The sequence below is a fragment of the Hevea brasiliensis genome, chromosome 2 (assembly GCF_030052815.1).
Source record: "Hevea brasiliensis isolate MT/VB/25A 57/8 chromosome 2, ASM3005281v1, whole genome shotgun sequence".
Classification (NCBI taxonomy): domain Eukaryota; kingdom Viridiplantae; phylum Streptophyta; class Magnoliopsida; order Malpighiales; family Euphorbiaceae; genus Hevea; species Hevea brasiliensis.
In genome coordinates this window covers 119556533-119570421 of record NC_079494.1, presented here as the reverse complement: position 1 = coordinate 119570421, position 13889 = coordinate 119556533, and the positions used below count along the sequence as shown (strand labels likewise).

The 13889-nt window shown below is 30.0% G+C and overlaps 2 protein-coding genes across 2 annotated transcripts; both read right to left on the bottom strand.

Annotated features, from left to right (window-relative positions):
• Window positions 1-1036: 1036 nt before the first annotated feature.
• LOC110663774 (vegetative cell wall protein gp1) lies at window positions 1037-3013 on the bottom strand. The gene has a single exon (XM_021823190.2). The coding sequence runs from the start codon at window positions 2602-2604 to the stop codon at window positions 1372-1374; it is 1233 nt and encodes a 410-aa protein (XP_021678882.1). The 5' UTR covers window positions 2605-3013; the 3' UTR covers window positions 1037-1371.
• Window positions 3014-5672: 2659 nt separating this feature from the next.
• LOC110663773 (uncharacterized) lies at window positions 5673-8292 on the bottom strand. Its single transcript, XM_021823189.2, has 4 exons — window positions 7953-8292; window positions 7598-7858; window positions 6287-6446; window positions 5673-6124 (listed from the first exon to the last, which is right to left on the bottom strand). Exons 1-4 carry the CDS (start codon window positions 8169-8171, stop codon window positions 5946-5948), a joined length of 819 nt encoding a protein of 272 aa, XP_021678881.2. The 5' UTR covers window positions 8172-8292; the 3' UTR covers window positions 5673-5945.
• Between the last annotated feature and the right edge of the window lie 5597 nt (window positions 8293-13889).

Sequence of the window (13889 nt, the reverse complement as noted above, 5' to 3'; positions counted from 1 at the left end):
TTTACAATTTCATTTTGGTGGTTTCAGGCGGAAGCTTGGGCCATGAACTCCAATCCAAGAAAATTCAACGGGCTTGATTAGACCCACTTACTGGCTTTTACGAAAGCTTGGACCGGTTCTAGTTATATTTAATATCCTTGCTATGCTCTTGTATGAAAAATTTTTGTCTAAATTTAATTTTTCAATAAAAAAAAATTATTATTCAGACACAATGAACAAAGCACATTATAAATGGGATTGGAGTTTGGTGAAAAACAATTCAGAATTATTTATCTTAATACATTATATTGATTTATGAAAATATACTCTTAAGATTTCTTGAGAATGAGTTTGATTTTAATATTTTGTTGTCCCACATTAATAAGGTAATTTTTTCCTCATAAAATGCTTTTTAGTGAAATTATTTTCAATCCATTTTATCAATATGAGCTACTTGTACATATTTAGTTCTTCAGATTTCACGATCCAAGAGTCTAATCCATAAGAAGAGTGTATTGTCTCGTATCTATCGCATATAAACCGATATAATTTGGAGTTTGATTTATTTTATTAACATTTTCAAAAATTGCCTTGATATTAAAATATAAATATAAAAATATATGTTATATATAGTGAGATAATCTTGTAATCTTTTATTTTATACGTGAATATCACAATTTTAAATCTTTAGTTTACTTTGATCTAGATTATAAAATCAGAGAGAGAGAAATAAGAGTACAATTCAATTGTGTTGTCATTTGCAAAAGCCTGCACGTCACTGAACTCATATAAACAGGAAAAATTTTTATGTAGTTCAGTTTTACAAAGACCAAAGGTATATAAAAATATGTATTTCCTGTGAAATTATATGAAAAATTCATTCATGTGTATTGATTCACATGAAATAGGTCTAGGCAAAAATCTCTATATAAACAGTTTAACACCCACAATGCGGTGGATTTTCCTTTGCTGGATGCTTGTTTTCTGGGAGCAGTTTGAAAAGTCGAAGGAAAGGATAAAAATAACATTAAAAGTCCCATAAAAGATTGCTCCCAACTTGCAAAACATATGTATGAGTGAAAGTTGAATGCAAGTGCAACTCTTGAATTATTACATTCCAATTTATGGATATCAATATGTCTCACCCACCCCTATGTGTCTTAGCAAGGACAATGAACAATCTTCAATTGTACTCCACCACAAGTGGAGCATAACAATGAAGAATCAGAATCCATACCCTTTAATTTCCTTACCATCACTCATTAACTTCATGTATATATTATTCTCATTACATCATACTGTAGCCTAAATCCACACATCAAAGTAAAATTAAGCCGCTTTTTTCTCTTCTTTTGCTAGAACCGATTCCTTTATTTTCGCGTTGTCTTAACCTTAGTGCTCATTGCCGTGGTCCTTAATGTGGAAGCCGCCACCCGCTGGTTTTCTTGTGATAGCAAGATGGACTCCAGGATCATGAAGAGTGCAGGATGAATCGTGCATAATCGAGCTGTTAACACCTTGCACATTACTGTTGATAAATGCACTCATTGGAGGATACGCCATTGTCCTTCCTTTGTGGCCATTGTCCATCTTTGGTTTCCCTTCTCCGCTGCTGCTGCTGCTGCTATAGCTTCCCCACTGATTGCCCTCGAACACGTGTTTCTTATTAGGAGAGCGGATTGCTTCCATGAAGGCGCCTTTGTTTTCTCCAGCAATTGTGATTACCCTCATGCCCCCATGTTCAGAAATCTTCTTTCGCTGGCCTTTTTCCTTTGTTTCTCCGTCTTTTGACGGTTCTTGCTTCCCATGTTGTGAAATGCTGGTCTTGACAGCATCTACAAGATTTCTCCCTGAATCGCCGCCATTGAGCCAGGGCTTAGGCTTATCAATGGTTTTTTGAACTAGCACTGTTTTTTGCTCTGCTTCTAATGGGATCTTATCTTCACTTCCTGCATCAGCTCTTATCTTGGCAGGTGGTAGGATCAGAGGAGAAGGTGGTGGAGCAGTGGGCTTAGGCGTAGGTGATTGAGGTGGGCTTTGAACCGAAGGCTTGATGGTTCTTGGAGATGGTTCAGGGATAGGAACACGAGCCGTAGTGGTGGTCATGGCAGTTGGCACCGAAGAGGTGATTGGTGCTGTTTTAGGGGCAGGAGGAGTTGGTACTGGCTTAGAAGCTGGAGACGTTGGGACAGAAGAAGATGGAGCTGGTTTAGGGGAGGGAGAAGATGGGAGCGAGGAGGTAGGAGCTGAAACTCTGGGTCTTGGAGATGATGGCACTGAAGCAGAGGTAGTGACTGGAGCAACCACTGTGGTGGTTGGAGCCGGAGAAGTAGGCAATGAAGCGGAAGGGGCAGACGGCCTCGGAGCTGGGGATGTTGGTACTGATGCCACACCTCCACCTGGTACGGAAGCAACGGCAGGCGGTGGTATGGCAGGAGTGGGTCCTTGAGGTTGAGTTGCTGGAGGGGCAGGCTGAGCAACTGGCCTAAATGCAGGTCGAGCGAGAGGCGGACGAGGCTGGGGAGGAGCTGGCTCAGGTGTTGAAGTTGCAGCAGGTTCAGGGGCTGGGCGGACAAGTGAAGGCAAACGGAACCATGGACGAGATGGGGGAGGTTGATTTGCCATTTTTTGTTATTTTGTAGAGAGGTTTTCTGATTTAAACTTGACTAAATAAGAAACATGGGAATGAGTACAGATAGAGATGGGTAATGTGTGTGTTTATTTATAGCTTCAGCACTTGACTGTGTAGCAACGAATAGAAACTACAATCCAGCATGGCCTAAAAAAAAAACTCTGCCATGGAGAAACACGGACTTTTTGCCAAGCCATGGGATAAAAAATATATTCCTCAAATATGTGGGCATGGGAAAATAATTTCTAAATCAGAGTGAATTTAATTTTAGAGAATAATTTCCTCAAATGTGTTCTTCTCTTTTATCTCTTCCCTTCTTATGCTTCTATTAGGTTTTCACCCTTGGCTTCTATCGCTTAAGCATTGAGAAGGCTTGATGGTCCAAAGTTAATGAGCGATATTCGCTAAATTTTCCTAGCCTTCTATTTTCTCTTTTGCAATAAAATTTTAACTTATTTATATAGAAAAACAAAACAAAAAAATGTGAAACCTATAGAATCATGCATGTCGACACCATAATGTTGGCATTGCAGAGACGCCAATACTTATAGAGCTAGAAAATCCAAGCCCACTCATTCTTTTTAACACTAAATAAAATGATTTCAACGTTAATTATTATGTGAAAATCCAAACTTTGTGAGGCAAAATAAACATTTCTATTAAAAATATATATTTTTTATAATATTATCGAATGCATTTAATATATAAAAATAATAAAATATAGATTCAAATTTATTTTGACCATGAATATTTACAAAATTTAATAGAAAATAACATTTCTATAACATTTTTAACATTTAAAAGTAATGTAATATAATTAATAATAATAAAAAATTTGCAACTCAATTTAAATATTAATCATATTTTACGTGGACAATCATACTCTAAAAATATTTTAAAATGTGAATTTTGTATATAATAATGTGTTAAGGATTTTTACAAATATATATGAATATGATAAATATAATATATATTTTATTATTCTCTTTGTCCCTTTAAGATAATTTTATTTTTTTATTTATTCTAATTATAAGCATATTTTATTTTAAAATAATATATTTATTAGTTCGCGATAATATATCTCTATTTAATATATATTGAAAATAAAATTTATTAATTAAAAAGATTATTTAATAATATAAATTATTTATTACTTTAACAATATTAATTACATTAATTTTCATGCCAAATGCTGCATAGCTTTTTAGGGTGTCAACACTATGATTTTCGGTATTATTGAAAAGTGTTTCTCATTCCTATATATGCCGACATTCATCCAAATTAAATTCATCATGATTTAAGAGTTATATTTTTCATGCACATAGATTTGAGCAATATATATATATATATGTATATTTTGACAGAAAGCCCGAGAAGACACACTAACTTCTTGAGAAAGAGACGAAGAATAAAGGAAAGGCATCAAATTCATTGACAAAGCATTGGCAGATTGACAGCTAAGAAAGTTCACAGACGAAATAAGATTGGTATCAAGTATAGTGTTGCATAAGAGTTGGGTTATTCCAGCCATTAGTGGATGACTACTTTGGTCTCCTATATATAAGATTATTCACTGAATTCAAAGATTGGTATCAAACAGAGCCTTGCACAAGAGTTAGCTTTTTGCAGCCACGATTGGATATTATTACTTAGGTTTCCTATGGGATTATTCACTGAATTCGATCCACAACTGAATAAACTACAAGATTTTTTTTTTCCTTTTCCCACTCTGTATTTTTTTTCACTATTTAGACAACGGCTGTCCATTCAAGACCTCAATCCTTAAAAGTTGTAAAGTGCTACTAGGCATATTCATGCTGTACATTTTGTGGCTCTCTTCCTGTGTCTCAACGGCTGCATATTTTCTCAGTTCTCAAAGATGCCAGAACATGTATTTAGAAACCGACCACACAGCATATTATATCATCTTTACCTATTAATAATTAATATAATTGTATTATCAATGAACTTTAATTCAATGTGTAGTATTGCAGGTTAAAACTAAATATAATCTATTTTATGTTAGAAAATTATTTTTCTCCAAATTCCATTAAAATTTTGAGTCATATCCAACAGTGTAATATGATTCTTGAAATTGCTAAGCCGTCTGTCTTCATCTTGACTTTGCTTGCTGTGAGAGTCGAGATATTGTGATTCTTGTTCTGTCTTTTTCACTTTGCATACCTTATCGATTCTTCAAGGGCCTTCTAAAATCTCATCTTGGTGGTTAAATAGAATTGAGATTGTCGCCAATTGTTGATAGTGACCAAAAGACTTCAAAGCATTCCATCTTTTCGAAGAGGTAAAGAACAAAATGGGGTCCCCCAGAGTATCAATCTTTTTCGTTTTTTCTTTTTAGCTTTCCCCACTCTGTTACTTACTTCGGATCGAAGGTTTGGGATCTTCAATTGGCAAGCTGACGGCAAATATATGCTAGCTTTATCAGGCTTAAGCATCAAATCCGACCTGACTTATCAACGATACCACATATAATAAGGAACCATCTAATTAACATGTTAAACAGAGAGACGTCAAAAACAGATGCTGGAAGGGGGCGAAATAGCTTTGTTAAATTGCCTTCCAAATAGTATGTTTTCACAACGTCCATTGTGCTGCAAGGTTTCACGCTTCGAAAGTTTTCTTCTCTACTCTCTTTAGGAAGAATTTTGGCACATGCATATACATGTATGGGAAATTCCCTCTACTTATGAAATGCCACAGATGTTTTATAGTTGCAATGAAAAAAAAAATTTAGTGTTTTCAATTAAAATGTAGCTAATTTGCAGGGTAAAAAATTCAGGGTCCTAAAATACTCTGATTTATTCAGGAAATTGAAGGCTATTTGAGATGAATTTTTACGCGAGTAGACAAGGTCACAAGGAAGTTCCTTAGTTCGTCCATACATACGGTAACAAATGAACAAAAGTGAATGAGAATCTGCTTGTGGGGCTTGCATTCCTCTAAAAGTGATTATGTTTCTGAATTCCTGAAATGTAGGGTCTGGTTTGCCCCTTACCTAATGATCTCAGCATAAAAGTGGCAGACCTTACCCATTGCAAGATAACTTCAATGGACAGAATTTATTTGAGAAGAGCACAAAATAAGTTGGTAGACATATATGTATGTTAACATCATGTATACGCTTTCCCTTAGGAACTGAAGAGATACAATATCTATGTAATATATTTAATTTTCGACACAAGGCTATGAACTAATTATAGGGAAGTTGAAGACTTCAAAAATTGGCGTTGATTATCATACAAACAACCTAATTTCGCAAAGAAAATACTACCTGACTTGTCTGGGAGCTCACACTTGGACTAGTGCTTGCAATTCAAGGCCATTTAGTGAATTCAAACACTTTGAAAACAATGTCAATTCCAGTAGGGATTTGCCATATAAAAAGCAGAACATTTAATGTGTTCAAGGCAATGTGAAGATTCCTTGCCGTCTCATTGCCTTTCTGCATTGCAGGCACTAGAGCTGCAGCTGCTGCCCATAGAACTGTAATGCCTGTAACGCCAAAAAAATAGATGAAGATCAAGTCATTTCCCTCCAGGACGAAAAACAGCTCAATAATTTTTTTAAATGACCTGCACTCTGCAGAACCTAAATATTCACAATCAGGACTCATCTGCAAAGTTTTTTGGGTTACATTCTGGATTCATACTATACCTGCTCCACCAAACAAGTGGGGACCAGGGAATAGCTTTCCTGTCCTAAACCATGTGTTGACTCCTCCACCAATAGATTCAAAAACTCCAAATCCTAGCAGTATTGATCCTACATTGAAGTGCCTGTCCCTGTATGACCCTTTTATCAACTCCTTCCTCTCCTATATCAGAAATATAAATGGATTAGATACATAAGCAATCTCAAAATACAACCATCCTAAGATTCAACCCTCGTAAAATTATCAATGAAATTTATGTTAAGTCAATCTACTTATTAATTGGAAAGGAATATGCAACTCTGTGCATCGTTCTTCTTTTTGTTTCCATCCTAGCAGTGGTCACGTAATTAAATATTCAAAGTGCTCTTATCAAGTAACTATATTTTACAACTGTTCCTGAGAGTCTTTAGGTATAAGGATGTCTTAGTACACGAAAATTTGCATTATAAGGGTTCTAGAAGGCTTGTTGATCAAAAGACAATTCTACAATACAAATTCTTACTTTAATCCTAATCCTAGTTGTGTTTGGTTTATATTTCCAACTCATCTCCCTTAAACCAAAATTGAATAAAAAAAATGTCAGTTTAACATAAGTGTATTAAATTACATTGTTGTTATGGTGATCACTAGAAACAAAACCATCTTCTTATATAGTCATACAATTTTCAACTTTACAAGCCCAATTCACCCCTAGTTTCTTTTTTTTTTTTTTTTTACCACTCATTTTAATAAAGAAACTATCACCAAAAATAAAAATATCAAGTTTTTTATACTTTTCTAAAAGTGAAATTTGCAACTTCCTAAATTTCATTAACAAGTTAATTTTCTCCATTCATTGCAAGGCTACTGCTCCACCTTCGCATATTTTGCTTCATCAACCAAATTGTTTGTTTGACAATTACTAGTTAAATCCTGGCATCCTAAAACTGTTCCATAACATATTCATTCTTAACAATCTTACTAATGGCTTTTTTTCTTTGCTCTCAAACATCTACACACAAAACTAAAGAACCTCTCTCTATATATAGAATATCACAATACAAATATCAAACTAAGTGGGAAATTCACCTTCTAATTAAAAAAATATAAATACTAATTCGAATTCTAATCTTAATTAAATTTGATTTGTATGTGCAATACAGTAGCATGCACTGTGAAACCAGCAAAATAGGAACTCAGTACATTAAATCTGAATCATTATCACACTAACAATTTAGGGAATTATGCAAATGGGATATCACTTATAAAAAAAAATAAATAAATAAATAAAACTATTAGTTTGACCTTTTATTCCAAGGTTCAAGCCTGCCTACCTCAGTGAGTTGCTGAATTTTGATTTCAACAGGAGACGGTGCTGCTTCCACAGGTGTCCCTTCAGGTGTAACAGGGGTAGGTTTGACTTGCTTCTTCAGCTCATTGATCTCATTCTGTATGGTCCTGACTCGCCTCCATTGCCAACCCAAATACCCACCCCACAAGGTGTAGAAGAATAAAAACCCCATCACAATTGGGTGGATGAGTGCAAATGTCCTTCCCTCCAATATCCCAAACTCCCCACCAACAGCAAGTGCATCCTGTCCAATAACAATTGCCCCAACAAAAGTAAGCACAATTCAAACCCAAAAGTGATAAACATTGAAGATTAAAACAATTAGAAGCGAGACTTGCCTTGGCATCTAAAAAGAGGGGAAATGTGAATGCGGTAAGGGGAAGAGATGACGAAGGTATACGGTGGATGGTTTCTAAGAGGAGCTTTTGTGGGTTAGTGGAGTGCTTCTTGCAGACATCCAATTTTGGTTGTCTGGGGAGAGATGGGAGTTTTGAGTGTATAAATGGAGGGTTTCTGGGAAGGACAGGTGATTTTAGAAGGCTGAGTGTGGTAGCCATGCTCTTCTCTGCTTTTGGGCACAGGCTAAGAGAAGAGGATGACAGTTGACAGGCAATCGAAAAAGATAAGGAAACGAGAATCCTAGATCCCTCAAGCTGGGCTTCTGCTTTGCAGTTGAAAATGGGACCCGCTTACTTTTTACTAGACGTCAACTTCAGCACATGTTCTGCAAGGGGCAGTGTTGTGAAATTACAGCAAGAGAAAAGAACAATCAAGAAAAGATTTTTTTTCTTCTGATTAAAAAAAGAGGTTTTTTTTTTTTTTTTTAATTACGAAAAGAGGGTTAAGTGTTGAAAAGTAAAACAAAACTTTATTAATAAAATTCAATTTTATGAATTAAAATTTTCAAATTAATAAAATTAAAAAAAGCTAATAATCAATTTAATTTACATTTAAAATAAATTAAGAATTGACCTATAAATTTTGCTATATTCAGAAATTCAATTATAATTTACTCTTACATCTTAACCAAAAAAAAAAAATCGTGCTTATTGATAAAGAAAATATTTAATGAATAAATGTAAAAATTAATAGCACCATTAGACTTTTAAATTGAGGTATTTAAATATTTGTGTGCTAAATAATATATTTAAAACTATATTTTTAATATAATTTTAATTTTTTAATTTATTTTAAAATATATAATTTTAAAATTTTTATAATAAAATGAAATATAAAAAAATTTAAGAAACATTAAAAAATTATAAAATTTAATAATTAAATAAATATTAATTAAATAAACATAAAAATTAAGATAATAGTTGCAATAATAATGATATTTAAAAAAAATAAAATAAAAATTAAATACTTAATATAAAAGATAATAATTATTATAATTATAAAGAATAATAATTTTTATATAGTAAATATCATGTAGAAATAAAAAAAAAATTATCTAAATGGCAACATCATAGAAAGATATGTTTACTTCATATACATAAATATATTTTAATTTTTTAATTAATTTTAAAATATATATAATTTTTAAATTTTTATAACAAAATAAAATAAACATTAAAAAAGAAATTTATAAAAAATTTTCAATTAAATAAATATTAATTAAATAATGTGAAAATTGAAATAACAATAATAAAAGTATTTAAAAAAATAAAATAAAAATTAATTATTTATATAAAAGACAATAAATATTATTATCAAGAAATATAAAAATATTTATATAATAAAAGTTACGTGAAAATATTAAAAAATATATATTCATATTAAAATACTATAAAATATATATATATATATATATTTGCCATTTTAAAAAAATAAAAATGTGCACTTGTAATCCGGGTTGCTTTAAAACCTAATCGTCGTAAAAGCCATTTTAGTTTTAACAAATGTCGCGAATGAAGGAAACACCTTCCAAATCGAACAACAGTAACTGTCAAAAAGTTGGGCCCATTTGGACAGATCAACTGCAGAGAATTGAGATGGGCTTCAGAATTCATGGCCTCATGGTTTCAATGGACCCAGTATCTGACTGGTCGGTTCAAAGATTACGCCTTAATCTTAATGGCTATTCAGCTAAACACATTATACGCGGACTTAATCATGGGGAAATAGCCAAATAATAATAAATTTTATTATTTTTGTAATTATACACTCTGAAATATTAATAATAATGTAATTATCATTTAAACACACTGTTACCCTAATTCATCAATTTTATGAGTTGAATCAAAACGAATTTTTATGAATTTAAATTTTTAATTGTTTAAACCTTAAAAATTTTTTATTGGTTGAATCATAAAGGATTTTTGATGTTCTTAAAAATTTTAAAAACTTTAAATATAAATTTAAAATTTTTAAATCTTAAAAATTTTTTATTACTTTGAAAAACTTTATCACAAATAAAAGATAATTAAGGTTGTTTATAAAAATGAAAATTTTTATTTTAATATTTTCTTCCTGGTTGGCCCCAATTTAAAATGCCAAGTCCTTAAATCATCTATGATTCTGCATGCCGTCGAAGGAAAGCATTTGTTTGGAAAATTTGAGCTGAACAAGGATTTTTGTTTCTTTTCTTTCTTTTCCACTGGTTGATTAGCAAGCTATCATAATAGGGAAAAAAAATAATAACGGCCAAAGCAAGCAGAGTGAGATAACGCATTAACACAAGTTATTTATTTGTCTCTGTCTAGTGGTAGATGATAGCAAGCCATTTATATCCACAACTACCACAAAAACGTGTGATAATCCCCTTCCTCTTAAATTTCTTTTTCAGTATACATATAGCTAGAAAGATTCCAGAATTGTTCCATTTCCATATGCTAAATTGAATAATTTTATTGCAATTGAGGATAATCATGATCCATGGCACTTATTCACTCACCCTTATCAACAACCTGCAAGTCGTGCTGGCTTTTTAATTGATTTAAAAAAATAGCTAATTAATAAATGAAGCATTTAGAGGTACGTCTAAGTTTGAGATTAATTAAGCAAAGCAATGAGTGTGGTTGGGAAATACTAGTAGGGTCATGAGCTAGGACAACCAATCTCCCAAACACATTCCGAGGCTCCAAGCTTAAGCACAGGGCATCCGGACAGCTGATTATATTTACAGAGATGGAGCCTCTAAACTATGAGTGGCTTTGGTTATTTCCATGTTCCAGGACACTCCAACACACCAATCAAATTGTAGATGCGGCTCTAGATAACTGTTGGAGGTTGTGCCGCTAGTTTATTATCCATATGAGTGGATTTTAATGAGTTCAATTGTGCTTCATTTACACAACACCAAATCGGCTATAGGATAATTAAGGGGTGTTTGATTTACCTGTTGGGTGCAGTTGATAGTTGATAGACATCCAAATAGGTAAATTGTAGTGTTTAAATTAAAAATAGAATGATTAATGATGGGCAAGTGATATGATACCCATCAATTATAATTTATATCAACTCTATTTTTAAATGTTTCTATCATCGGTGATAACTGATCTGATTTTATTTTTTATTTTGACCATATTATCCTTTTTTATTTAACTTGAAAATTAATATTATTAATATTTTTATTTTTTTATTTATAATTTTAACATTTTAATTAACGTATTTCAACTTTGTTAAAATGTTTTTTATTAATAACATAAAATATAAAATATTTATTTATATCAAAAACTTAAAATTAATTATAAATTTTTCTATTAACAATAATAATTATTTTATTATTTTATCTATATTTTTAAAATTATTTAATTATCTTAAAAAATAATTATTTTCTTATTTCAATAATAAAATAAATGATATAATATAAAAGATTAATAATTATATATTTATTTAAATAATATAATATATTAATTTAATAATTATATATTTAATTTAATAATAAAATAAATAATATAATGTAATAAATTTATAATTTTATATTTATTTAAATAATAAAATAAATTATATGATATATACCCTTATTAGTCATTTCACATATTAACAGCAACAGCTAAATATAATTTTACCAAACACTTAATATAAAACAGCTATCATCAGCTATCAGTTATCAGCTATCAGCTAACAGCTATCAGTTGTATTCAACAGTTAATCCAAACAGGCCCTAAGGGGTGTTTAGTTCACTTATTATATATATTTTATAAATATTTAAATAATTAAATTAAAATATTTGATAAATTTTAAAAAATAAAATTATTAATCAATAGATAGTTAATATTATACTCATTAATTATAATTTATATCAACTTTATTTTTAATATTATTTTTTATCGTCTCATAATTAATTTTATTTTATTTTTTATTTTGATCATATTATTTTTTTATTTAATTTAAAAATTAATATTATTAATATTTTTATATTTTTTATTTATAATTTTAATTAACACATTTTAATTATGTTAAAATATTTTTTATTAATAATATAAAATATAAAATATTTATTTATATTTAAAAACTTAAAATTAATTATAAGCTTTTTCTTTATCAACAATAATAATTACTTTATTATTTTATTTATATTTTTAAAGTTATTTAATTATTTTTAAAAAAATTAAATTATATTTTTATTTTAATAATAAAATAAATAATACAACATAATAGATTAATAATTATATATTTATTTTAATAATATAATAAATAATATAATATATTAATTTAATAATAAAATAAATAATATAATATAATAAATTTATAATTATTTTAATAATAAAATAAATTATATAATATATATCTTTATTAACCATTTCACATATTAACAATAACAGTTAAATATAATTTTACTAAACACTTAACATGAATCAATTATCATGAGCAATTAACTATTAATTAATAATAAAAACTATTAAATATATTTAATAATTAAATTAAACAGCTCTAAATATTTAATACTATGATATCCAACACTTTAATAAAAATAATAGATGGAATAAGAATTGATTAGTAGACATTTTATTATATTACTTAATTATTATTTCGTTGGAAGTCATTTACTTGAAAGTAGGATGTCTTTAACAAGTGTTATCATGTGAGGATAACCCACCAACGTGATTTAAGGGGGAAAGTAAAAACCAACGCAAAAGGCCCGAGTCGACGTCGACGGAGACTTTATTGTATAACTCAACTGCTTTTGAATTTTCATCGCTTTGTCAGCAAATCTGACGGCCATGATTAATTCATCCATGTAATATCGTCATTTTGAAAATTATTTTTTTTTTATAATAAAAATTAAAATGAGAATGAATTCGAGTATATGCCGTGTGGGCGTGATGATACGCGAGAGCATATGATGCGTTTACGCGTGACGCATAAACGAAAATTTTAAAATGGTGACTCTGCATTAACCCCCGCTAACCCCCATTGTACGAGAAAATCTTAATGGCTCTAAGTTTAATTGAGGTTGACAGATGCCAGAATTTAATTTTCCTTTGGTGAAAATTTCAATTTGCCTAATTACTCCTCCTTTCATTTTTCCATTAACTTTTTTCTAATGTGCCTTTTCCTTTTGTTTTCCCATTTTCTATTTGACTTGCCAATGCCTTTCCCACCATGGATACTGTAAAGCATTTTCCGCATCCCAAGAGATTGCTTTGCCCATCTTTATATATAACAAAATTATATTTTCCAAATTATATTTATTCTTAAATAAATATCCAAAGTGTATAGATGGATTTAACTGGTGGCTAGAAGTGTGAGTATTTTTATTTTTTAAGTTGTAGAAGCGTGTGTCTTTGTGACTTTGCAAAACAAGAATGGTACTTAATTTAAATTACGTCTCATTAATAATTTTCTTAATCATCATGTTGCTTAGCAGCTCAATACAATTTATCAACATTTGTTTTTTTGGGTACTCTTTATCTTATGGGGTACGAGCTAATAACAAAATGCATATCACAAGGAAACTGTTATGAGGGAATATATATATATATTCCAGTTAACATGTCAACTCATGAGGCTCGGATTCATATTATATGGATGACTTTTTATTTTTTTTATATATAATAGACATTTCAATTTTATTTTTACAATAAGTCAGAAAATTTTGTTAAACATAATGATAAAAAATTAAAAAATATTAACTTGAATCAATTATGAAATAAAAAAATAAGAGATATATTTATTTTTTTTCATTATAAATTCAGAAAAATAATGCCTATTGATTAAAAAATAAAAATTGAATGGTGCAATATGTTAAAATAAAAAAATATACATATGATCCTTTATCAATTAATTCATGAACTAATTTATGTATTCAATCAAATAAAAAAATATTT

Coding starts and splice junctions, on each gene's coding strand:
- LOC110663774 (XM_021823190.2), bottom strand. CDS start 2,604: ATGGCAAATCAACCTCCCCCATCTCGTCCATGGTTCCGTTTGCCTTCA.
- LOC110663773 (XM_021823189.2), bottom strand. CDS start 8,171: ATGGCTACCACACTCAGCCTTCTAAAATCACCTGTCCTTCCCAGAAAC. Junction 7,859..7,952: donor CCCTCTTTTTAGATGCCAAG/GCAAGTCTCGCT, acceptor GTTATTGGACAG/GATGCACTTGCTGTTGGTGG. Junction 6,447..7,597: donor AAATTCAGCAACTCACTGAG/GTAGGCAGGCTT, acceptor TTTCTGATATAG/GAGAGGAAGGAGTTGATAAA.